This window comes from Metopolophium dirhodum, chromosome 6 (assembly GCF_019925205.1).
Source record: "Metopolophium dirhodum isolate CAU chromosome 6, ASM1992520v1, whole genome shotgun sequence".
NCBI classification, from domain to species: domain Eukaryota; kingdom Metazoa; phylum Arthropoda; class Insecta; order Hemiptera; family Aphididae; genus Metopolophium; species Metopolophium dirhodum.
This window is the reverse complement of record NC_083565.1, coordinates 9,821,670-9,849,000: the sequence shown is the minus strand read 5'-3', so window position 1 is coordinate 9,849,000 and position 27,331 is coordinate 9,821,670. Positions and strand designations below refer to the sequence as shown.

At 29.3% G+C, this 27,331-nt stretch overlaps 3 protein-coding genes and 2 long non-coding RNA genes across 7 annotated transcripts; 2 read left to right on the top strand and 3 right to left on the bottom strand.

Moving 5' to 3' along the window:
* Positions 1 to 232: 232 nt before the first annotated feature.
* On the bottom strand, positions 233 to 24,724 carry LOC132946402 (sialic acid synthase). 3 transcript variants are annotated; one of them, XM_061016393.1, is made up of 8 exons: positions 24,493 to 24,718; positions 20,701 to 20,829; positions 20,380 to 20,634; positions 19,362 to 19,720; positions 4,381 to 4,564; positions 4,069 to 4,287; positions 3,272 to 3,622; positions 233 to 1,263 (listed from the first exon to the last, which is right to left on the bottom strand). In XM_061016393.1, exons 1-8 carry the CDS (start codon positions 24,595 to 24,597, stop codon positions 1,135 to 1,137), a joined length of 1,731 nt encoding a protein of 576 aa, XP_060872376.1. In that variant the 5' UTR covers positions 24,598 to 24,718; the 3' UTR covers positions 233 to 1,134. The 3 variants fall into 3 exon arrangements, with proteins under 3 accessions (XP_060872376.1, XP_060872378.1, XP_060872377.1); XM_061016395.1 differs by lacking the exon at positions 233 to 1,263 and adding an exon at positions 1,335 to 1,976 and having other exon boundaries at positions 24,493 to 24,724; XM_061016394.1 differs by lacking the exons at positions 233 to 1,263; positions 3,272 to 3,622; positions 4,069 to 4,287; positions 4,381 to 4,564 and adding exons at positions 14,241 to 14,850; positions 15,998 to 16,090; positions 16,285 to 16,388 and having other exon boundaries at positions 24,493 to 24,720.
* LOC132946406 (uncharacterized) lies at positions 7,094 to 11,278 on the top strand. The gene is made up of 3 exons (XR_009664708.1): positions 7,094 to 8,003; positions 8,198 to 8,290; positions 9,438 to 11,278. It is a non-coding gene; the product is annotated as an uncharacterized LOC132946406 (long non-coding RNA).
* LOC132946405 (uncharacterized) lies at positions 11,516 to 12,052 on the bottom strand. The gene is made up of 3 exons (XR_009664707.1): positions 11,917 to 12,052; positions 11,728 to 11,840; positions 11,516 to 11,654 (listed from the first exon to the last, which is right to left on the bottom strand). It is a non-coding gene; the product is annotated as an uncharacterized LOC132946405 (long non-coding RNA).
* Positions 21,234 to 24,486, bottom strand: LOC132946403 (tigger transposable element-derived protein 4-like). Its single transcript, XM_061016396.1, has 2 exons — positions 22,020 to 24,486; positions 21,234 to 21,943 (listed from the first exon to the last, which is right to left on the bottom strand). Exons 1-2 carry the CDS (start codon positions 23,452 to 23,454, stop codon positions 21,864 to 21,866), a joined length of 1,515 nt encoding a protein of 504 aa, XP_060872379.1. The 5' UTR covers positions 23,455 to 24,486; the 3' UTR covers positions 21,234 to 21,863.
* A 126-nt stretch (positions 24,725 to 24,850) lies between the features above and the next one.
* LOC132946404 (U5 small nuclear ribonucleoprotein TSSC4) lies at positions 24,851 to 27,146 on the top strand. The gene has a single exon (XM_061016397.1). The coding sequence runs from the start codon at positions 25,139 to 25,141 to the stop codon at positions 25,763 to 25,765; it is 627 nt and encodes a 208-aa protein (XP_060872380.1). The 5' UTR covers positions 24,851 to 25,138; the 3' UTR covers positions 25,766 to 27,146.
* Positions 27,147 to 27,331: the final 185 nt, after the last annotated feature.

Sequence of the window (27,331 nt, the reverse complement as noted above, 5' to 3'; positions counted from 1 at the left end):
CGGGTCGCGCATCGTTATCAGAGGCGGAACCACAAGCCCCTCCCACAAAATTAGTAATTAATTTCTGATTAGTCGCCAATGATCGGCTACTTTCGACGCCGCCGGGCATACAGAATGTTCAATTATGATTATAATTATAATTGTCGCTGAAACTGTCGGGAGTGGGGAGGCCATGCGCGCGTTTCGACCGGTTTTCGTCCGCCGCCCGGTGCGTTCTCATTTGAAAAAGAGTATAGTTCTAAATATAAGAAGACTATTTTTTGGGGCGAATTATTTATTATTAATTCGTTCGTTTGCCAATATAGCGACGAAAAATCAATTTTCATTGTTTTACAGTACCCAACAGAAAATAACTGTATAGGTACGCTGTCGTTATTAAAACAATAAGCTATATCTAAATCTATAAAAATTATATTAGAAATTCACAAAAAGCACACATATGATATACATAATTTTAAATGTTATACAATATAAGAGACATAAATGGCAGATTAAATCGACTAGTGATGATACTTTTTTACTTACAATAATTGCTATTTTAGTTTCTAATATTAGAAAATCAAAAAATTTAAACTTTAAAGTTGACGAAATGATGTGATGATGTAAAATATTAAAATACTTATCTAAATAAGTAAGTCAAATATAGTAAAGGTACAAAGTTAAAGACATATTATGGTGAGGAAATGTGAATTTTTTTCTTCGGTTTCTAAATTTATGTGATCTGATTTAAATGAAACTTTGTGAGTGCTTGAGCATAGTGAGTTTAGAGACCATATAATATGAGGCTTAGGGTTGAAATTTTCAGTAAGATTTATTAATGTGTTATTTTATGAACAGAATATGAATACTGTATATGAGTTTCTGGATTGAAAAATAATTATAGTACATTACCTACTTTTATATTACTACCTAGTACCTAATAGGTATGACGTTGTTTTAAAAATGAATTTTTTTTCTATATGTAACTTACATAATAGTTGGTATACTGTAAATACAGTATACATTTACATACCTTGACTTCTTTTAAAAAAAAAAAAAAAACAATTAAATTAAATTAAAATACCATAGATATTTAGGCACCAATTAAAATTGTAAATGAACACTTTGAGGTGATAATAGATATGCATATAATTATTAAATAGCTAAATTTCTTTCGATGTAACGAATGTCTCTAACGAGTTTGCTAAATTGTGAAGGGTCTAAAGAACAAATATGATCCGATCCCTTCATATTTCTGTCCAGTGTGATATGTCTTTCAATAATCTGAAACAATATTAATATAATATTTACAATAATCAATTAATAGTCTATAATTAATATTAAATATTTCATAACTTCGATAAGAATTAATTGTAATTTGTAATATTACCTAATTTTTTCTTAGTATCTACATCTATATATTATATAAAAATAAGTGTACATTTTGAATAAATTTTATAACTCAAGATCCACCAAACAGATGTCGATAAAAATTTCAGAGTATATTAGGATTGATATTTAGATGGTTTCTGTGAAGTTTGTACGCTGTGCAATAAGTGGTTCCGGAGTTATGGCCTCTTAAGTGCACACCTGGCGACATGGCCAAAAACAACAACAACGACTATATAACAATAGTGTATTGTATATTGCTTGCTATTGGTTACGGGCATGTTTGTTGATTTATATTATTATTTTTTGTCAATATATATATATAATTGAATGTTTGTGTCTAGATTAGATATCTGGGAAGAAGATAGGCTAATTTAAAAATGGTTAAATTTGGTTTTTTTTATTAATCTGGTTTTAGTACGGTTAGGTTAGGATTTTGTATTAATTGATTATATTAATCCACCATAGGTAGAATATGACAAACTTGGTATAACTTTTATACTTTAGAGTTAAATCATACACTTACGTGCAAACAGCATGGTGTCCGCGATCTACCGCAGGTAGATTGCTTACCTGATAATATACTGCTGCGAACCAGAATTTTTATTCTAGACAACGTAAAAGTTAAGATTAATTTTGATATACACCGAATATTAAATAACGAATTGAACAAAGTTTGAGTCATATAGAGTTAGTACATTTAACGGGCAACGAAGTGCACGGGTTCAGCTAGTATAATATAATCTCACGATGGTATAAATACTATTATTACTCAATTAAGTATTTGAGTCAATACTATTGGCTAGTGTCAAATACTTATACTTATAATGAGTATCTTTTATGATGAATACATCTTACGTTAAATAATTGATAAACACCCTGTATAACAACAATATTTTTAAAGTATAATAATATATATACTACATAGGTTTCGGTTATAGAAAAAAAATATAATATATAAAGGGTTGTAAAGTTATAATGCGCGGGAAATTGTATGAAAATATTTTCAATGTATAAATTGTTCTAAATTTAACAACTGATTAAACAACTAACAAGTAACAACTATCAATATTATATAGCATTTAAATCTAGATGAAGACATAAGGGTAGGAGACTATCAGAAGTGTTAAACGTCGCGGCAGTAAATACCACATGACATGTTGCTGTTCTACTCTGCGCATCTGAATTTATTAATAACTATTATCAATAAAAAAATATTCGATACCTAGGTATTCAATTTATGGATATCTTAATAAATAAATTACAGATTATGAGAATTTGAAAAAATATGGATTTATATCGTATTATGCGCCTTTTAAAAACCTTAAATTTAAAAAAGTAGATACCTATATAAAAAAAAATGTTTATAATATTAGCACTATGCAATAGTAGGCATACATGTAATACATAATATTAATTATTATATAGTGGAAATATAAAACAGATTTTAACAGAACTTAATAATTAATAATAGAAAATATTATAGATGCTGTCTAAACGGACACCTCACTTGACGGAAAAAATTTTAATGTCCTAATAAAAATAATAAGGTATTTCAACGTATTTCAACCTATCCATAACACTCTATTTATGTTGCGGAACTGGAAAAAAACTAATCATTGAACTTATCGACAACATACTATAATATTATCACTGCAGTCATATCCGTTTTCGATAAAATTACTGTCACCTGTCGGCGAATTGGGAAAATTGAAACTTTATTATAAAACCAGTATAATCTGTCGGCGAACCGAGACGTCGGCAAACTAGACTGTCGGAAAAATGGGAATGTCTTAAAAATAATTTAACACTGGCGAATTGGGATTCGGCAAAGTGGGTATGAACCGTCTGTATATTCAATATTGTATACTACACTCCCATAATTCCCGTTTCATATCCTTACTTTGGCACCGAGTGCTACTGACGCAGCTGTCAGAGAAGAGCCCACTTCGTGGCCGGAATAACCAATGATCGTGTTCGGAAAAGTCTTGCGGAGCGTCTTGATCATGTTCAGGTTGGCCTCGTCCGGCGGCGTCGGGTACGCGGATACGCAGTGTAACAATGCGAAATAGTTATGGTACCGGCTGACTGTCTCGTAAGTGATTCGTATGTCAGCCAGCGTCTGCATGCCGGTAGATATGACCAATGGGACGTAAGCTTTAGCCGCCTTTTCCAATAACATCACATTGCCTGATTCGCCCGAACCGATTTTCACGAACGGCACTTTGAGGTTAACGATGAAATCAAATGAAACCTGAAGAAAAACTGATATATTTATATGAAGGATACATTTTATATTATATGTAAACTGGATAGTGCCAGAACGTGACGAACGAGGGTCACATCGACACATCCCCCCACCCTAAAGTATCTTCATTATTTTGTTTATTTCATTTACGATATGTTTGAACTGTTTGAAGTATACGCGTATTTTATATCTTATATATAAGAAATATAACAATACATGAGTTAAACCCTTTGAAAAAAATTCTATGTGCGCCACTCTATACATATTACAAATATATAAGTGCAAATAAGTATTTTTTTTTTATTCATACAGGTAACCTACGATATTTAAAATATAGCAGCAGTGTAAGTGGATTAACCGTAACAATTTGAGTAATGTAAAAAATTAGAAATTTGTAATATAATAATATAATAATATAAATGTATGCTGATAAATTGTGTCAACTGATTTACCGGGTCCATTGCCGATGCAGTGAAATGAATTCCAACTTTTTTTACTGCATACCTCCGCAGTTCCTTGTATTGATCTTCAGTAAACTCTAGGAAATGCTTGTGTTCACCGTAAGTCGCACCGAAAGAATTTTTACTGTTGTACAATCTATTTCTGGCCAACAACGTAAACTTTTCGTTTATGCAACTTTTTTGAAACTTTACACAGTCCGCGCCACATTTCTAAAATAATTCAAATCATAAGATTTATACACAATAATACAAATATCTACTATACAAAAAATTAAAAATACATATTATAGATTAGGTACTTACTTTGGCCAATTTTATCAATTTTTTAGCCATCATTATATCACCTTGATGATTTTGTCCTATTTCAGCGATAATATAACATGGGCTTTTAAAATGTATGGATCGGCCCAGATCGATTTCAGTTATATATTCGGTATACTCTGGTACTGGATCATCGTATGGCATATAATTCGTATAATGTTGCAGTCTAAAGTTATTATAATATAAATTACCTTCGATTAATACAATTAACATAGATACAAAATACAAAAGTACAATGAAAATATAAAATAAGTAAGCTTAACATTGTTAATACAACAACTATCCATAGATCTTACATTCTAACATTTTACATGTTCATAAAATATATAAGAATTCACCATAGTACTCACAAGACGTCTCTAGATTATTACATTAGTCTCACAACAGTCACATGTGTTTAGGTTTCATCTTATGGAGGCTAATAACTTCCATCGAATTTGGTAGAAATTATTAGTATTATAGTGTTATACAATATAAATAAAATGCAATAAATAAAAATAGGTAATTTATTAATATTATTTTTGAACATAATTACATAACAAATACTCGCAGACTCAAAATTACAGTTAGTTAAGTTAAATTTTTTAATTTAAATTTTAAATACATTCTGCAAATACAATTATTTTTTATTTGTAGAATAAGTAGAAATGTGGGAAAATATCTGAATGGTTGTATATTGTAAACATTTAAAAAATAAAATATTGTATGCTCTAAATCGACTAAATCTAAAATTACTGTAGAGTGTAATTACTAATCACTATTTATCCACTAATCGCTATTGAATATAGACAGTATGGTGTTTAACGACTAAATTATATAGCTTTATAAATATAAACTAAAATGAGGGGTGGAACTAGGATTTTTTACACCAGGGGAAAAACTTTAAATTACGTCCAATCATAGACCAAGAATGAAAGACTCTTTCCTGAACGATTATTTTCTAATAATTAGCACAATTAAATGTATTTATTCAAATATCTAGTTTATCGTTGACGCATATTTTGGTTACAACATAAAAAAATAACATATTCAATATTGTATCAACTATTAATTTTAAATAGGTACCTATTTAAAATCCAATCATATTAAAATATTTATTCAAATTATGAATGAGATTTTATTTTAAAGCCAAAATATCACTTATTAAAATTCTTTGTAAGCATAGGTACTTAAGAAGAAATTACCGTTTAATATATTATATATATAATTATATGTGCATATAATATATATTTATACGTTGATTGATAGTTAGGCACGCCATAAAAGTTATTGTGAATCAGACATTTTAACGAAAACATTGCATCAATACATGCCTGATTTCACTCGGAATCTTAAAAATGACATTTTAATATTCAAGTATTGTACATAATACATAATCTTACTGTTTTTGGAACTTTGACTGATGTCTGGATGACCAAATGATGAATCCCGAATTAGTAGTATATTTATGTAGGTTCTGGAGCTCCTCCCCCTTAAATTTTACATGTAAAAGCATAGGCTCCTCTGTATAGGCAATTCGTAGTACAGGCTCTTCCGAACCTTGTATAAATTATTAAGTATAGGCAACCCGCAACACACAAAAACTCGTCACATACCACCCGATCCGACACGTGACCGACATATATTTTACGCTTCCCCTTCAAATACATTACATCCCCTTTTATTTACACTTTAAAAAAAATATAATATATTATATTATAATATTCTGATGTACATTTGTATCGACTATATTGAACACTTGTTCGACTTATATTTTACCCCTTCCTCTTCAAATACATTACCTACCATTTTATTTACACTTGAAAAAAAATATATATATATAATATACTGATTTATATCGACTATATTAATATCATACCTATACTTACATACATATTACATACATACATACACACACACATACATACATACACATTATACATACATACATACATACATACATACATACACACACACATACATACATACACATTATACATACATACATACATACATACATACATACATACATACATACGAACATACATGCTCATAATATAATAATATAATGGTACAATATCTAAAAATATTATACCTACAATTTTCAGATTATAATCCCATTCGAATAAACACCCCGCTAAAGCACACGTTATACATCGGAATGTATCACACACACATTCAAATATATTATAATATAGTTTACATATATACATATACTTACATATTATATCCAAACAATTATACACACATCATTATCACAAATCCCTGAACATATTATACAATTTACATAGTATATACTTACATATCAATAAAACACATCGTTAGCATACGATACATACAGTATATTTATATACATATAAATATGATATGACCATAATTTACAAACTATAATATACTATCAAACACACGATACCATACAGTACTCATCAGTTTTCATTCTGAACTTATATAATAATATTTACAACACACACGCCCTCAATATACATACAAATATATATATACATTATACATACATACATAAATACATACATACATACATACATAGGTACAACACACACACACACATACACACACATACGTACAAACATAAATACATATACACATACATACTTACATACATACATACATACACACATACATACATACATACATACATACATACATACATACATACATACATACATACATACATACATACATACGAACATGCTCATACATACATGCTCATAATATGATTTAAGATACCTACAACATCATACATATCTAAAAATATTATACAGTTTTCTTATTATTTAATTACATACGAAAAAACGATTCGCCAAAGCATACGTTATACATCGAAATGTATTTCAAACACACACACACACGATAACAGTATCCCATATAGCATACAACCACCTGCCAGCCACCCAGGCCTTTGTTCATTAAATTACATACAGACTCATACACACACACACACAAACTCACACATAGTCTCAATTATAAAACATTCCAATCCAATAGAGTACAAACCTTTTCACCCCGCAACCCGTCCTCACACCCTAACAACATCATCCGACTACAGACCTGTACAAGCCTGTAGTGATACGTCCGACTGTCCAAGTATTGTCGATGAATTCCAGCCATAAAGTATAGTGCATAGTGCAAAATTAAATCAGTCTGTTAACTACCGTTCAAGTCGTGTTATTTCAGAGTTCTTACGGGGTTTTAAAGTGTATACAAATATTTTACAAGTATTATAAAATTAAGTTATTTATTTTACTTTAATGAACATCGTAGTTCATTTTTCTACCACTAGTTCTGATATTAGCGCATACGTTAATAATTTGCTTAGATAAAACTATTTCACACTGTTATTTAAAGTACAATATATTTTTCTATAATTCATCACCCATCTATTCGTTGAAGGGTAAAGTCTTGTTTCGCGAGTTCGACTAGTGTTCATCAGTTTTCATCAGACGTAATCATGTTCTCGTGTAATATATGTGATAAAACCTTTACAATGATTAAAAATCTACACAGACATGCCAAGTCACACGATGTATCCAATAAGATTTCATGCAGTATATGCTCAGAAATATTTATGCGAAAAGATAACCTCATCAGGCATAGCAAGGATAAACATCGTAAGTATTTTTTTTTAAACTCTTTACAGATTTATTAGATAAATTATATTATATAATCAAGGCTACTATGTTTAATTATTACATTAAAACATATGTGGTGGTAATGTATACAAAGATGTTAAACAAATTAATTAATTTGGTCGTTGAATTATTTTTTCAAGTACCTATCTAATTAATAACAATACTATTTTCAGCTTCAAATATTGTAGTTCAACAACAACCAACCATAACCAAGCAAGAAATTCAAGATTTTTTTACACCAGCTGAACACATTTACGATTATAATGGTAAATATATTATTCATAACTTTATATGTATATATATATATATAACTTACTTAGGTAATTATGGATAATATATTAGGTACTTTATAGAAAATAGAACACTTCATGTAGAAATATTACTTTATCGATGAATTAAAATAAATGTTGCTTTATAACCTTTCAAAATATTTAAAATAAAAAATGCTATTAGTTTTTTTTTTTCAAAATCGCATAAAACAATATCTGTAAAAATATAAGCATCTTAGTGAAAATACATAAAAACATACGGAAAAATCATAATTTCTTAACAAAAATAGGAAAAAATATTCTAAGTTGTATAAAATCATGGAAAACATAAAATAATTTAGATACAATCCTGATAAATCCTATAATTATCATAGTTAAACCTGTTAAGATCATAATAATATGTATATATATATATTAAAAATGTTCGTAAAATTGTTCAATAGTTTTGATAAATTCATGTAATAATATATTAATTGAAAATATTTCCATACGATTATTGTCATAACGCTATTAAAAGCATATATAAATAATTTTTAATTTTTATATAATATATTTTTAAGTATAAACAGAAATTGTAATAAATATATTTGACCATATTATACAATATACATATATATAATAATACAATATGAATATCTTATTTTTCTATGAAAATCATATCATATATATTTAATATAATACCAATAAAAACATAAATAGGCATACTATTTATCTAAAGATCTTAATATGAAAGCCAGCGTATATATATCGTTCTGTTACTATTGTTTCATGCTACACAAAAGAACGTTGTGTATTATTACTATAACTGAGAGCTCTATATCATATTTGTTTTTGCTTTTACATATATAATATATATATATATATATACATTACATATACATGTGTGTAATACTAGAGCTTGATACCTACCTCATTTCATTAATGTATATTTTTAAAAATCGTATTTCCTATACAATAAACACATCTCTAACATTTTTTTTTAAATTCTTAATTTTTCTTCAGGTATTTTTTACTAAAAAACGTTTATATTTATAACAACAATTTATCTTTTCTGTCTCATTAAAAACTTTTATATATTTTCAAGTTTTAACATGCATTTCTATAATGTTTAGCAATATAATAGTAAAACAATTTTTTTTTTCAGTTCAATCTCACAATGGTCATAAGCGCCCATATCATACGGAAAATTCGAATGAAGCAGCAAATGCTAAAAAGACACGCATGAGCATCGTCAAGACTCGAGGATTCATCAAGACAGGCACATCGTTATCGAATAAAATCAATTGGTATTACGTGAAAAATACAGATAACTTGACCAACTACAGAACATTTTTAGAATCATAGAATTATTTTTTCAAGTACCTATCTAATTAATAACAATACTATTTTCAGCTTCAAATATTGTAGTTCAACAACAACCAACCATAACCAAGCAAGAAATTCAAGATTTTTTTACACCAGCTAAACACATTTACGATTATAATGGTAAATATATTATTCATAACTTTATATGTACATATATATATATAACTTACTTAGGTAATTATGGATAATATATTAGGTACTTTATAGAAAATAGAACACTTCATGTAGAAATATTACTTTATCGATGAATTAAAATAAATGTTGCTTTATAACCTTTCAAAATATTTAAAATAAAAAATGCTATTAGGTTTTTTTTTTCAAAATCGCATAAAACAATACCTGTAAAAAAGAAAGGTTACTTCATCTTCACCATGTGAAGATGTAGTCATGATGGATCATGACCTTTCTTTTTTTTTTGAACCTACAGGAAACTAACTTAACCTAACCTACACAAAACTAACTTAATCCTTGTGGATGGTGAGGGGGGGATATAGTCGTGCACGTTTGTGAGTGGTTGTGTTGATGTATTGTATGATCTTAAATGTAGCTCGAGATAAACAAAAATCGTGTGAATTCGCCATACTCAGTTATATTGAATATATTATCTATCGATGATTCTGAATGACTTTATAAATTTAAATAAAAAACAATTTTAACTGTGCATATTAGACTGCTTATGTTGTGCGAGATATTTATTTTTGCTTATATTTCGAATTTTGTTAGCTATGTTTAAAATATTTGTATTAGAGCAGATTATTTTACATATTTATAAATATATTTAATCAAGTCAAATTATTTATGTACATTTGATAACAATATAGCTAATATATGTTCATTTGTCAATGAATTTAAGATATTTTCATGCAAATTTGACAAAATTATTGTTGATTATAGATGTTTTTATTAAAATAATAATGATATTTTTACATATTTTTAATGAATTTATGAAATTTAAGTACCCGTGTTTTCATTAATATTATTTTTACTATCGAATCATACTATAAAACTTATATTCAATTAACTCAGGCTGTTTTATTTTTAACAAATCTATAGCTGTAACTATGAACAAGACACATCTCAGCATTCCATGGTGAGTTAATGTTGATACAAACACCAACATTTAGCATTAAATAATATGAAGCCATGATAGTATACTTATATTGTTCTAGCATACATGTACCTTTACAATGTATGTTCAGATGTAAAGAATTATACATGCGAGAAAAGGAAATAATATATCAAAAATAATAAAAAGATTTGAATTATGATAAGTGACTTTATTACAAAAAAAAACAATTTAATATATATATAGAGATATTTTACAAAATAAAAAACAAAACACAATAATATCTACACAGCTATTTTACAAAAATAATAAACTAATTAATATTTACAGAGATATTTCACAAAATAAAAATTAAATTAACCTAAACATTTATAAAATTAAATATAATTTACAAATATATATGTATGTTTATAGTTTTTTTTTTTTTAAAATACAATTAACAATCGAGTTTAAAATGTCCATGAGCGTAGGTATGTATTCTATCGGTCTTTGCTATCCGCTTATCATCTTGTCGTTTGAAGCATAATTTTTTGGATTTGATTGTTCGTATCTTATGGTTGAATGATCTGATGGATACATTTTCCCTAGTATACAGTTTAAAGTTCTCTTTTTCACCATCAGCGAAAAGGCAATTGAAATGATCATTGAAAGTCATGTGATTTTTAACTACATGCCCTCGGACGCCTTTTGCCTTAATTTTCTCCTTGTCGTTCAAAATGTAAGCGTATGACTTTGCTCAACGCGCGATAAACTGGGTAATTAGCTGTCCCTTTCCCTCATCGGAGAACAATCCTGGAATTTTCTTTCGTTCGGCAATGTAGCATGGATGGTCTATCGGCAAATCTGAAGTATCCATCCGGTCAAGTAAGTTTGAATTGCACTTAAAATCTTTGTAAAAATCGTCAGTCTTAATGTGATATATCAGTGAATCTAAAAATAAATTAATAAAAAAAAATAAATATAATGTTTGTAATAGAAAAATTGGATAATAATAATAATTTACCTGTATCTGTATACATGAGGTTGATAATTTGATATTATCACCATAATGCGCCTTCATTACATTAAAATGGTAATCGTACATCATGGTTTTACTGATATCCAATACTGCGAAACCTAAAAAAAATAATTAAAAATTATAAATACTAAAATATGACATTTTTTTTTTTATGCAAGTAAAATAAATTGTTACCTATATAATATATTGGCTTGTTAAACATGATAATTTTGTTTTCCAATGAGACAGCAGCAAGATTTTCACTGTATGTCGTACAATGTTTGCTTGTTGATTAGTTTTTGTAATCTTTGTGGACATGAAACTAGTTCCATCTTAAAACGTTTCCGTAAAGATTCCATGGTTTTTCCAAAAACGGCATTGTTTAAGAGTTTGAAGAAATCCTTTTCGAATTCATTCTTCGCGTTCTTCCTCATTTCAGTATTTAATTTAATGTATTTTGCAAGCCAATCCGATTGTTTGAACTCTAAAACTCTGTGTACTTTTTCTACAATTAAACCATTTGCTATGGCTTGCTGCAGGTTTCGATAATGGATTACGTAATTTTTTTTTGAATGAAGTGTCGCCATAAGTTTTTTCACTTTTGAACCAGGAGGAATTTTGTTCTCAATAAAAATGGAAGATCGTTGTGTAAGTCATGGAGTTCATTAGGGTATGATATGTCTACCTCATACACTCTGCCTATATCTGACGTCGGCGTCAAAGCATCTAATCCATCTAACTTAGGCTCCACCCATTTAAAGTCACCGTATGGCATGTGCTGTGACATTGCCCACCCGTACAAATTGTTACAATCTTGGTAAACTATCCATGATTTTGACTTTGTTGGGTCATAATCTTGGGTTTTTTCATTATTAGCTTTAGCGTACCTCATACTTGCTTGTGTGAGGCCGCCGCGGATTGAATTTTCGAAAAATAAGTGGGTGTCAAAATCAGAGAGTAATTCTAGTTTGACTTTGGTATATTTCAACATACAGTCAAAACTAAAACCTGGAGCTGTAAAGTAGTAAACAGGGTCTAAATTGTATGTAGAAATGCACATGTCTCTGAGATTTTCGAACACGTCAGCCAACAGCAGCACATCAATTTTTAGATACATATCGCTATATTCTCCTAGGGTTTTGCATTTGAAATGGTTCCATACTGTGACTGCGTGTTCGTATTCCTCATCGTCTATATGTTCTTCCGTTAATGTGCTATAAAAATCTTCTTTCCGAGGCAAAATCGTTTCTTCTAACTTGTCCCAACTATCGGTAAACTCGTATGGGTAAACACCCTTACGTGTGACGAGATCCATATCTCTGGGTAAGAATGCTTTTGCGGTTTCTCTGAACTTCTCGAAACCTGGTGTTAATAAATTTTCTGCGAGTGTTGATAATTTTGGTGCCATGAATCGACAAGAGTCTATGAATCGAATTGAAAAGTTGTTGGTAACGTGTTTTGAAAATGAAATTTATTTTTCTTCGCTGTTCGGAATCACTGAGATTGATTTAGTGTCATTTCCGAGTTCAGTTACGATGAATTAATGTGCATCGTAATTAGACAAATTGTGTAGAAAGCATGGTACAAAGTTAGGTTTTTGGAGTTTCAGGTTGCATGTATTGCATAAAGTTTGCCTACATTTTCCTGATAGATGGCAGTGATCTGTCACCTTTTGGTTTTTGACAGAAAAATCACATTCACATAGATTGCATGTACTTTTTGATACATGTGCTATTTGCTCTTCTTCTGTTATTATGATGGGTTTATTTGTTTTAAGTAAATCTTGAACTCTTCTCGCGATCTCTGTCACTTCATCAACGAAACGCTTGGCTACATCCTGGTGTGACTCGCTTCCGCGATTAATAATAGGTGATGTTGGTATCTCATATTTCTCAAGCAACTCAATGGGGACGTTTTCTGAAGTCTTTACGAAAACTCCATAGCTCATTGGCTCGTGCTTTTGAAAAGCTGCTGTTTTTTTGCCTTTTTTTTCTTCGCATTTAACAAGGAGTGCCTCGAAATCGGCATATATCGCGAACGGATGTCTTTCAGTGTTACTCCACCCATCAAACTCTAACAATGTACCGGGCTCAGGCATCTTAGGCAGAATTGGCTTATGTGCTCCACATATCAACTTGTGTTGTTCAAGTCCCGCCTGACCTTTTAACTTATATTTTGTATGTATATTGTCAAAACTGGTAAAACATCGTTTGCAAAATACAACATTTTCGGCGTGTAATGTTTTTTGTGATCTCACAAGCCTCGAAAGGTTAGAAATGTAGGTGTAGTGGCTTTTATTACCATCAGTAATTAGTAAGAGATCAAAATGATATTTTTTTTCTTCATCCGCAACCTTAAGTGGATAAACAATATGTTTCTTATTCTTTTCTTTTTTTAATCCATAAACGTTGGCTGATATTTTCGGATTATTTTTTTCAAATGTTTTTATTTCCCTCACAGGTGTTGGGGATGTTAAACCAGAAAAATTATATTTGTCCTCAAATTTTCAGCTACTTGATTTTTGGCATTACCTTGCTATGATTGCCCACTTGAAGCACTGTTGGTCTGAGTTTTGGGGATTGATAATTGCTTTTTTATTTTTTATGTCCTCTGGAAGTGTAATATAAGACGAACCACCCATAGGGAAATAACTATATACTCCTAACAGTAAACCATCTATTGATTGTAGTGTAAATCCACTTCCTTTAGAAGTATACATTTCTTCTTCAAGCAAAAGGTTGACAAAATCTTGATTAATTTTAGCTTCAATATCTGTATCTATAATCATTTCCTTAGCTGAGGTCTTAAATGCTCTATTCTCTGCTGAATTTTCTACGTTCGGGCGTTCATATGTTGCTTCTAATTTAAGATTATATTTAATTGGTTGTTTTGCTGATAGTGACTTGAGTAGTTCTATTAAGTCTTTTTTTGTTGATTCTAAAAATGTTCTGTGGTTGGTCAAGTTATCTGTATTTTTCACGTAATACCAATTGATTTTATTCGATAACGATGTGCCTGTCTTGATGAATCCTCGAGTCTTGACGATGCTCATGCGTGTCTTTTTAGCATTTGCTGCTTCATTCGAATTTTCCGTATGATATGGGCGCTTATGACCATTGTGAGATTGAACTGAAAAAAAAAATTGTTTTACTATTATATTGCTAAACATTATAGAAATGCATGTTAAAACTTGAAAATATATAAAAGTTTTTAATGAGACAGAAAAGATAAATTGTTGTTATAAATATAAACGTTTTTTAGTAAAAAATACCTGAAGAAAAATTAAGAATTTAAAAAAAAATGTTAGAGATGTGTTTATTGTATAGGAAATACGATTTTTAAAAATATACATTAATGAAATGAGGTAGGTATCAAGCTCTAGTATTACACACATGTATATGTAATGTATATATATATATATATATTATATATGTAAAAGCAAAAACAAATATGATATAGAGCTCTCAGTTATAGTAATAATACACAACGTTCTTTTGTGTAGCATGAAACAATAGTAACAGAACGATATATATACGCTGGCTTTCATATTAAGATCTTTAGATAAATAGTATGCCTATTTATGTTTTTATTGGTATTATATTAAATATATATGATATGATTTTCATAGAAAAATAAGATATTCATATTGTATTATTATATATATGTATATTGTATAATATGGTCAAATATATTTATTACAATTTCTGTTTATACTTAAAAATATATTATATAAAAATTAAAAATTATTTATATATGCTTTTAATAGCGTTATGACAATAATCGTATGGAAATATTTTCAATTAATATATTATTACATGAATTTATCAAAACTATTGAACAATTTTACGAACATTTTTAATATATATATATACATATTATTATGATCTTAACAGGTTTAACTATGATAATTATAGGATTTATCAGGATTGTATCTAAATTATTTTATGTTTTCCATGATTTTATACAACTTAGAATATTTTTTCCTATTTTTGTTAAGAAATTATGATTTTTCCGTATGTTTTTATGTATTTTCACTAAGATGCTTATATTTTTACAGATATTGTTTTATGCGATTTTGAAAAAAAAAAACTAATAGCATTTTTTATTTTAAATATTTTGAAAGGTTATAAAGCAACATTTATTTTAATTCATCGATAAAGTAATATTTCTACATGAAGTGTTCTATTTTCTATAAAGTACCTAATATATTATCCATAATTACCTAAGTAAGTTATATATATATATATACATATAAAGTTATGAATAATATATTTACCATTATAATCGTAAATGTGTTCAGCTGGTGTAAAAAAATCTTGAATTTCTTGCTTGGTTATGGTTGGTTGTTGTTGAACTACAATATTTGAAGCTGAAAATAGTATTGTTATTAATTAGATAGGTACTTGAAAAAATAATTCAACGACCAAATTAATTAATTTGTTTAACATCTTTGTATACATTACCACCACATATGTTTTAATGTAATAATTAAACATAGTAGCCTTGATTATATAATATAATTTATCTAATAAATCTGTAAAGAGTTTAAAAAAAAATACTTACGATGTTTATCCTTGCTATGCCTGATGAGGTTATCTTTTCGCATAAATATTTCTGAGCATATACTGCATGAAATCTTATTGGATACATCGTGTGACTTGGCATGTCTGTGTAGATTTTTAATCATTGTAAAGGTTTTATCACATATATTACACGAGAACATGATTACGTCTGATGAAAACTGATGAACACTAGTCGAACTCGCGAAACAAGACTTTACCCTTCAACGAATAGATGGGTGATGAATTATAGAAAAATATATTGTACTTTAAATAACAGTGTGAAATAGTTTTATCTAAGCAAATTATTAACGTATGCGCTAATATCAGAACTAGTGGTAGAAAAATGAACTACGATGTTCATTAAAGTAAAATAAATAACTTAATTTTATAATACTTGTAAAATATTTGTATACACTTTAAAACCCCGTAAGAACTCTGAAATAACACGACTTGAACGGTAGTTAACAGACTGATTTAATTTTGCACTATGCACTATACTTTATGGCTGGAATTCATCGACAATACTTGGACAGTCGGACGTATCACTACAGGCTTGTACAGGTCTGTAGTCGGATGATGTTGTTAGGGTGTGAGGACGGGTTGCGGGGTGAAAAGGTTTGTACTCTATTGGATTGGAATGTTTTATAATTGAGACTATGTGTGAGTTTGTGTGTGTGTGTGTATGAGTCTGTATGTAATTTAATGAACAAAGGCCTGGGTGGCTGGCAGGTGGTTGTATGCTATATGGGATACTGTTATCGTGTGTGTGTGTGTTTGAAATACATTTCGATGTATAACGTATGCTTTGGCGAATCGTTTTTTCGTATGTAATTAAATAATAAGAAAACTGTATAATATTTTTAGATATGTATGATGTTGTAGGTATCTTAAATCATATTATGAGCATGTATGTATGAGCATGTTCGTATGTATGTATGTATGTATGTATGTATGTATGTATGTATGTATGTATGTATGTATGTATGTATGTATGTGTGTATGTATGTATGTATGTAAGTATGTATGTGTATATGTATTTATGTTTGTACGTATGTGTGTGTATGTGTGTGTGTGTGTTGTACCTATGTATGTATGTATGTATGTATTTATGTATGTATGTATAATGTATATATATATTTGTATGTATATTGAGGGCGTGTGTGTTGTAAATATTATTATATAAGTTCAGAATGAAAACTGATGAGTACTGTATGGTATCGTGTGTTTGATAGTATATTATAGTTTGTAAATTATGGTCATATCATATTTATATGTATATAAATATACTGTATGTATCGTATGCTAACGATGTGTTTTATTGATATGTAAGTATATACTATGTAAATTGTATAATATGTTCAGGGATTTGTGATAATGATGTGTGTATAATTGTTTGGATATAATATGTAAGTATATGTATATATGTAAACTATATTATAATATATTTGAATGTGTGTGTGATACATTCCGATGTATAACGTGTGCTTTAGCGGGGTGTTTATTCGAATGGGATTATAATCTGAAAATTGTAGGTATAATATTTTTAGATATTGTACCATTATATTATTATATTATGAGCATGTATGTTCGTATGTATGTATGTATGTATGTATGTATGTATGTATGTATGTATGTATGTATGTATAATGTGTATGTATGTATGTGTGTGTGTATGTATGTATGTAATATGTATGTAAGTATAGGTATGATATTAATATAGTCGATATAAATCAGTATATTATATATATATATTTTTTCAAGTGTAAATAAAATGGTAGGTAATGTATTTGAAGAGGAAGGGGTAAAATATAAGTCGAACAAGTGTTCAATATAGTCGATACAAATGTACATCAGAATATTATAATATAATATATTATATTTTTTTTAAAGTGTAAATAAAAGGGGATGTAATGTATTTGAAGGGGAAGCGTAAAATATATGTCGGTCACGTGTCGGATCGGGTGGTATGTGACGAGTTTTTGTGTGTTGCGGGTTGCCTATACTTAATAATTTATACAAGGTTCGGAAGAGCCTGTACTACGAATTGCCTATACAGAGGAGCCTATGCTTTTACATGTAAAATTTAAGGGGGAGGAGCTCCAGAACCTACATAAATATACTACTCGAATTATTATAGGACACAAACGACAAATGGGAAAATGCATTTATCATTGTGAATTGTGATAATTTATACTATTTTAATTTGTATGATTTAATTTTGTTTTCTTTCCTTCTTATCACATTATCTTCATATCATCAGCAATCATTTATGTGAAGTAAAAATAGTGTTTTAACTTCTAACTCCGAAACACTAAACATAGGCCCGTAAGAAAATAATCCCGGGGATAAACCCTCGTCATCTCCCCCCACCCTAGTTCCACCATAGGCTATACATAAACATAATATACATCATGAAATGCTTTAATTGAACCTGCAATTTCACTATGGGCTCTGGCCTAGAGGGCCTCCCCCCTATATATGCCACTGAATACCATGGTAATTAGTATTGTATATATAAATGTTTTATTTGGACTAAAACTGGTCTTACATATTTTGAAAAATGAATATAATACATAATAAATGTAAGAGTACAATATGTATATTATACTGACACAGCTAGGTTCAAAAATATTATAGCCGTATAAGAATAAGCACGTAGGTGTATTATTACTTAGAAGATATTTGCCAAAAAAATCTCATTAATTAAAAAAATAAATTAAATTAAACTATAAAGACATAACAAATATTAAATGAACAAATCATAATAAATAATAATATTATTAACTATAGGAAAAAATTGTGCTATACCTATAAAATAATATTATTAATTGTATGCCTATTATTTCATTAGGTTAGGATTGATTTTGTAACGTATTTTTCCTTCAAAATAAAATTTATTTTATTTTATTTTATGTTTTCTGGAAATCATTTTTGATTATAAAAACTACTATAATAATATAAGTTAAACCAGTATTGTCTGTTAAATTGTCAATTGATATCTACAGATAATCCGGATAATATATAATTTATAATTTGTAAGTACCTCAATATAAGATGTTAACTTAAAAAATATCATACCCATCAAAATCAGAAACGAAAATTGGATCATCTTCATCAACTTCAGATAATAACTGTCGACCGATTACTATTGGGAAGTAAAATCCACACATGCTCTGTGTGTCACTAACTTTGATTTTCATATCTTCCGCTTTTAATATGGATCCACGCTCTAAATTTTTTGCAGCTACAACGCTTTTGAACAACTTTTTGAAACATGGCAGTTCAGATGGGGAGAGTTTGTCTTTTTTCCCTGTTCCTAGTGCAATTTCAACTGTCCTAATATTAGTCACCATGGTACGAAAGTCTCGAGTGGAGATAGACATCGCGTGATCGTATCCGATTGATTTATCGTCCAACGTAAACTTGCAAGATATCGCCTATAATATTAACAATTATTTAAAAAAAATAAAAATAACGAACAACAAAAAAAGAAATTTTCTTAAATCTATTAACTCTTAGTATATATTGTAACATGTGTATATTATAGGTAGTTATTTATAAAGTTATTGCATATAATATAATATACATATATATTATATATGATATTGTTTTTTTTTAGTAGGTAATGTTCCATCACAAAGCCGGTTGTCAGCCGTTGGGTAAATATTGACGCCTTAAATTTAACAACTTTATCACAAAACAAGTCAAAAATCGAGGTTTAATCGATGAAAAACTACAAATATTAGTTCGAGTGTGAAAGAATCTATAAGTAATTTGTTCAATGAGGTTCAATCAAACTGTCAGTAAAATTATAATAACGAAACGATTATATAATTATTATAGAAATTAGTATTTTATTTGTATATTGGTTGCCATTTGTTAATCTGGCAGACCAGATAATTTTCGCACATTGCCTACCAAGGTGGCCGAGTTGCAGTTACGCAGAGAGTTACAACCAAAAAGAGTTGAACAATCACAATTTTTTTAAGAGTTGTCATTTTGTAAGGGCAACAATCAACAGTTACAGTTAATAAAGTATAAAATATTCAACTTCTTAATTTTAAACTATTGGTTGTTTTATTGATAAAAAAATTACTTTTATTCCGATAGCAATAACCACTTCAGGAAGACACGTGCTTATTTCTTGAAATTCCCAAAACTGGAGTTCATGTTTGGGAAACTTTTGTTGTATTTTTTCCACTAGATCGACGGTTTCATATGATTTACGATCTTCGGAAATATCCTTTTCTGGAATTGAAGGAAATGCTAGTTGCAAATCACTACTAATTTCATCCTCGTCATTATTTATATCCTTAAATTGTTGAATTGGAGAAATTTGACGAATTGAATTCTAAACAAATTAATAGCACATTTGTATGTGAAAAATGCGTAATGTGAATGTTACAAACTGACTAACCACTAGCGATTTGGTCGTGAAAACGGCCCCATTATCTTGAGCCAACTTATGAAAGTTTGTGATATCTTCATAAGTAAATGGATTGGTATTTTCGTCCAGTTCCATTAAAACATAATCCGCGCCACATTTCTAACAAAATTATAATATTATTAAAAACAATTAATTAATGATTTCTATTCTTATATAGAAAATAATATATTTATATTTATATTTATTATTATGATTACAATTTATTTATAAAATAAAAATTTTTAAAATGAATTAGGTACTAGCTATCTACTTCCAAGGAAAAAGTCAATAAATCAATTTTCACGATCAGAAAAATACATATTTTGAGCCTTTAATATATTTTTAATAAATATTAAATATGTTGAATTACAGTGATATATTCGTACATATTATATTATAAATAAATTAATAATATTATTTTATTACATCACAATTTACAAATGACAATGTATATATTTATTTAAGATTAAATATGTAACAAATATAATTATTGATTATATCTAAATAATAACTCATCAAATTGAAAGTATTATGCTTATATTAGGTAATTAGAACTATAATAATAATTATTACATTAGGTAGGTTGTAGACATAGAAATTTATTTCATACTTTTGTGTTATCATTATTAGGTTTTTTCTGTGTCTATTAAATCTCGTTTTTGATAAAATAACTAAAATGTTTTTAGTTAAATTACATTTTCCACACCTAAAAAATAATGTACCTTAGTAATATTATTTAACCTAACTATAATATATTTAGGTTAATAGTATTATATAATATATTATATAGTAATAGTACAATATTTTAAGAATTGAATTTTAAAATCGATTGAGTTGTTGAAATTTTATAAATAAAATATCCCGTTTTTTATTCAATTGATATAACCTTCTCTAAACTATTAGTAGATAGGTACTATTATTATAGAACAATATGCCAAAATACCCTACATAAACTATAAAGTACCGAATATGTCTGAAAAATATAAAAAATACCCAGTTTATACATTTCTAGGCAGAATAGTATACAGTGTGAATATCTATAGGCTATAGGTAGGTAATTAGGAATTATACTGCGTAGTATTATTTATATATATTAGAATAATTAGTAATTAAATTATATTACTTTAGACAAACATTTTTTTTTCCTAAAATACTTAAAGTTTTTCTGTATGTTTTATTTTATCCATGGCATCTTCTATGGTTCCTAATGCTTCAAAATGAATATTATCCATTCCTAAAAAGGTAATAACAATTATTTGTTTGATATATCTAGTTTATTAATATTTAAAATTTATAGGCATAAATTATACCTTCTGTTGTTTCAATAAAATCACGTAAAATTTCTAACGCTCTTGTGGCTTCTTTATAAGCAACTTTTCTTGAAGTTGAATAATCGTCTCTGTCATTATCATGTGTACATTTTGTTAATCCTGCAACTTCTGCAGATATTATTTCAGAATCATTTAAATTGCTACACACTGTTAGGTTATCGTCAATTTTGACATAACTGTTAAATGTAAATTCTGGCATTAAATTGTACTTTTGTTTAATATACGACCATTCAGGATGATTTTTTTCTTGATAGGGTTCTTGGTAGGAGGGGATTGTTTGAACAAGTGTACCCGGGTGTTGAAATCCCGCTTTTTTGAAACTATTTGCTATTATTTCCGACGTAACTTGTCTCCATGATTTGTCAGTTATTCTTACAGCTTGTAACAAATCAATTGAAATAGTGCATTGGAGTTCAATATGTGAAGTTATTTTACGTATCACTTCTTTTCTATAAAAAACCTTGAAGTTTTGGATTATGCCGTGGTCGAGTGGTTGGAGTTTCGAAGTGCTGTCGGTTGGGAAAAACTTGATAGTAATCGCTTTTAAATTTGGGACGATGACATGAGCAGTGCAATTATCAATAAATAATATAATCTTACGATTTTCCATGAACAGCTTTTCATCAAATTGTTTAAGCCATTTATTCCACAAAAAAGCCGTCATCCATGCTTTTGGATTTGATTCGTAGTCTATTGGCAAAGATTTAATTCCTCTGAAGCATCTTGGTTTAGTAGGCTTTCCGATAAGCAAAGGTTTGATTTTTTCGGTACCACTCATATTCGTACACAAAAGAACAGTAACGCGTTCTTTACTTCGTTTGCCATCGCGGCAATCGTCTTCTCCATAAGATAGCTGCTGAGTACTGTCCGGTAGACATCTGTAAAAAATTCCCATCTCGTCTGCATTGAAAATGTCGTTAGGTGAATATTCATTGATTATTGTTAAAATATCATTTTTCCATTTAATACAATGTTGATCTTTACTGACAGATGAATTAGACAAATTTCCACTGCAAGGTTTTCGTAAAGTAATGTTGTTTCGTTTTTTCCATTTATCCAGCCATCCAGTGCTATTTTTGAAATTCGTGTAACCCAGTGACTTTGCAAATATGTTAGCCTTTTCTTTTAATATAGGTCCACTTACGGGTAGGTTACTATCCTTACACTGGACATACCATTTGAATAAACTAGAATCCAGATTCGGAAACTCAGATAGCTTAATTTTCTTCCGACTTGGTTGCAATTTGAAATTTGTCAAAATTTTCGTTTTATTTTTTAAAATAGTCGATAACGTAGAGCTCGGTATGCCAAATGCGTTTGCTACTTCATAATTTTTTTTCCCGCTATGTTCGACCATATGAATGACGTTGACTTTTTCCGCAATCGTTAAGATTTTTAATTTACGTTTCGACATATTTAAATATAAAAATTGTGTTTTAACAATAACAGTAAATCCACGCTTCCACAACACAGTTTCAAAAAAACCCGCACGATCGCGTAAACTACTAAACGTATAGTATTTATTATCAAACCCAAATACACTGCACTACTGCAGATACACGAGTCTTATATAAATATAAATAAAACTGCAACCGTATATATTGGTAAATGGTAACAATCCGAAAAATTGCAAAATTTACCGTAGATGTACAGATTCGATTTTATCGAAGTTAAGTGTATATATAGACAATAGTATTTTATTGCAGCAGCATTGTTACATATTGTATGATAAAGTACGCTTACTTGTGCCTATTATTATTACAAGTCGAAACTCTGCGGGGTGGGAAGGGAGTGGTACTTTTTTGTACGGCCGTCGGAGTTCGCGGATTTATAGCTGATGATGATCCTCCACCGCGTATAGCATAAATATATCAATGTATACTATAATATTGTCGTGTATAATGTTTAACTGATAATATTATAATATATATTAATAATAAATCTACAGCATATTATAATATATAGGTACGATCGATATTTCGAAGGCGATCATATTGACATAATATGACACAAGTATAATATACGGCCGGCGACGACCATATTGGTATATTGCATACGAGCGGGGCGCGTTCGCGGTTGTATCATCTTCAGCTCTCGCAGCGGTTGTGTTTATAGCGGGCGTATAATTTCGGTACGAATGTTATATCGTCGTCACGGACATATATATTAATATTGTACACATATTTTATAATACGCACGCATCATATTATAATAAAATATTACCGAGACGGCGAAGCGAATATAGGTAGATATCTAAATATAGGTATAGGTATACCTATAAAAAAAATAGTACAATATTATAATACCGCGACAGACATCGTCCGGGCGAGACGGCGCTAGTCCTATACAACAATAATTACGTGTAAAATAGTGTCACGGTGTGATCGGTTTATTTCCGATTTAAAAAAAAAAAAAAAAATGTTTCAATCGTAAATTATATATTATGGCTCACGCATGCTGTTTCGATCAGTTCGCAGGCCAGCGTCGCGTTTCCCTCGTGGTTCGTCGACAGATTCGCGATGACGTACGCCCGACTGGTCTTGGCAATGTTCTTCATCGCGTGCGGTGCGTATAATATTAAGCCGCGCGCGTCTGACTTTCAGACGAAACCGATGCACCTACGCCGTCGGCGTTTTGCGTATGCCGCGGCCGTATTGATTTTTTTGCCCGCCACAAGTGGCGGATGACGTTCAAAACTCCGTACCACCCACATAACCGCGGTCGATGTGCACCGGGAGATATTAAACGTAATAATAGTGACCAAAGACTGAAGACTGACGGACGGACGAATGATACCGGACAGCTGCTGATAACGAACGAAAAATAATAATATTATTATTTACTATAATAATTTATAGCTGATATTAGATAGTTTAGGACTTTGCTAAATTTTTTCAAGTTTGCTAGTGCTACAAAAGTTCAAAATTATTGTTTACTCTATCTAAACTACATCGTATTTAAATACAATATCATTATTGTAAGATTTACGGAAGTCGACCGTCCTTAGCGACTGTTCTGATTGACGATGTCCTTGCGTACAACGACGTAGTATCACGGGAAGAAATTTTCGTGTAACCGTTTTCGATCGAACACAAATCATGTCATTTCAAGATCCAACGTTCGTCGGCGACACTCCAGAGTTCCAGAACAAACGTACTAACCTGTTCGCCGTACTTGATCAAGCAGAGAAGGATTTGGAATCAAAAATTAAAAAAGCCTCGACAGCTGACGCACATGAAATACTCAATGGTCGTGTAGAACGCAGGACTGGTCGTTCACTCACCAAACAGTTCCGAGGCAAAGATAGTCTGTTTGTCAAGCCCGAAATACCACCGTGGCGCATAATTGAAAAGCACAGGCCGCCAGATTTCAAATTGCATCCACACAAATGGACTAAATATTCATTGGCTGATGTGAACGAGATGAATGACAAGAGCAATGCAGCTGCTGCATTTGCATTTCTTAAAGAAATGCAAAGTAGAAAATCTAAAGATGAAGAAAATGATGATGAAGAAGGAAAGAAAATAGTGTTCAAGAGAACCCCGAAGTCCAACGAACCAGAAATGAAACCGAGTTTTAAGAGTACTAAACTGGTTATGCCAGAATATGAATTTGGAAAAAAGGTACAGAAGAAAAAAAGTAAACCCAAACATACAACAGATGGAACTACTTCTAATAAAGAAATTAAACTTGGGCATTTAATGGAAGATGAAATTGATGAATGATTTATATTTTGTGTAAACTGTAAATACTAGTTATATGATTAATTTTATGTTGTTAAATTAAGTCTTATTAAACTTATTTTCAACTAAAGAATTCAATTTAATATTATGCAAATAAATTATTTATTAAAAATGTAAAAATCCACTCAAGTGTAAGTATATATATTATATACTTACCTCTATTTTATTTTAAATCAATAATATATTTTATAACTACCATAAATCTGTCTAGGGAGTACTTAATTATTCATTGATTTAATCTAAAATAATTCAAACAAAAAATATTTAGCTACTAGATTTTTCCAACAAAACTTAATTTCTTCATAAATTCATTGGACCTTTAACATAATTAGAACAATGTACCTACTCATCAGTGGCGGTCAGACGGTGATGAGGGGGATACATCCCCTACCCATTACCTATTTTCAATGTTTAAGATGTGATAACCATAACTTATATTTTTAATAATCAAATTGTGCATGTAAAAAATCAGCCATATACTCCCCCCTCAATAAAATCATTTGACAGCCACTGATAATCATAACTTAATATGAAAAATAAAAAATAAAAAAAAAAATTTTAAAAACACACTTTTCCATAAAAACATTTAAAAAAAATTTTAAAAATTGCACTAAAAAGACAAAAATAATTCTCTGTACTTAAAAATAATGAAAAATTTATTGATGAAAAATTTAAAAGTGTGTGGTGCTCATACACTTGACATATATTCCCAGTCACTATCTTATAAACATGATTGAACAAAGAAGTGTATGTGAGACTTTCCTTGGCTTTTAAATTTTTCATCAGTAAATTTTTCATTATTTTGCTCTTATACTTGACATATACTGCCAGTCACTATCTTATAAACAGGATTGAACAAAGAAGTGTATGTGAGACTTAGCTCGGCTTTTAATGTTTTGTATGATGCACCACACACTTTTAAATTTTTCATCAATAAATTTTTCATTATTTTTAAGTACAGAGAATTATTTTTGTCTTTTTAGTGCAATTTTTAAAATTTTTTTTAAATGTTTTTATGGAAAAGTGTGTTTTTAAAATTTTTTTTTTTATTTTTTATTTTCTACTTTTTAGTTGAAAGTAAATATTTTTATTAAACGTTTAAGAAATATGTTATCCGGTGTTTTCGGTACCTATATCAGAATACCGGTATAATGTTATTTGGTAATAATTACCGTTGTTACCATAGATATTATAATAATGGATAGGACACGCCTATACTTGCTTCGTAAGAGGTTGCGGTTTTTTTTGGGGAAGAGAGAAAGTTCAATATCTGCGAGAGATATTACGGCGACGTCGTGGGGACAATCCTTTTTTTTTTTTTTTGGTCCATGTCCCAAAATGACAACGGATTATTGTATTGTCATCCAAGACCAAGGTCTATACCAATTTTCAGAATTTTTCATCTTCAAAAAGTGCCTCAAATCGAGCGCGCAAGATTTGATCACAGACAGACGTGAAACCAAACTTAAGAAAAGTGTTAAAAAGTAATTAATAGGTCATGATAAATATACTTAAATATACACAATTACACAGCATAAAATACAAAAC

Bases quoted from the DNA above. Each gene is read 5' to 3' on its own strand.
- LOC132946402 (XM_061016393.1), bottom strand. From the start codon at position 24,597: ATGAAGAACATTGCCAAGACCAGTCGGGCGTACGTCATCGCGAATCTG. The intron at 20,635-20,700 runs GTTAGTCAGTTT...TAATTTGTTTAG, and splicing joins TCACGACCAAATCGCTAGTG to AATTCAATTCGTCAAATTTC. The intron at 4,565-19,361 runs GTATGATATTTT...TAATAACTTTAG, and splicing joins TTCGTTTCTGATTTTGATGG to ACTGCAACATTATACGAATT.
- LOC132946403 (XM_061016396.1), bottom strand. From the start codon at position 23,454: ATGTCGAAACGTAAATTAAAAATCTTAACGATTGCGGAAAAAGTCAAC. The intron at 21,944-22,019 runs GTATAATTTATG...TTACCTTTTTAG, and splicing joins TTTTATTGAAACAACAGAAG to GAATGGATAATATTCATTTT.
- LOC132946404 (XM_061016397.1), top strand. From the start codon at position 25,139: ATGTCATTTCAAGATCCAACGTTCGTCGGCGACACTCCAGAGTTCCAG.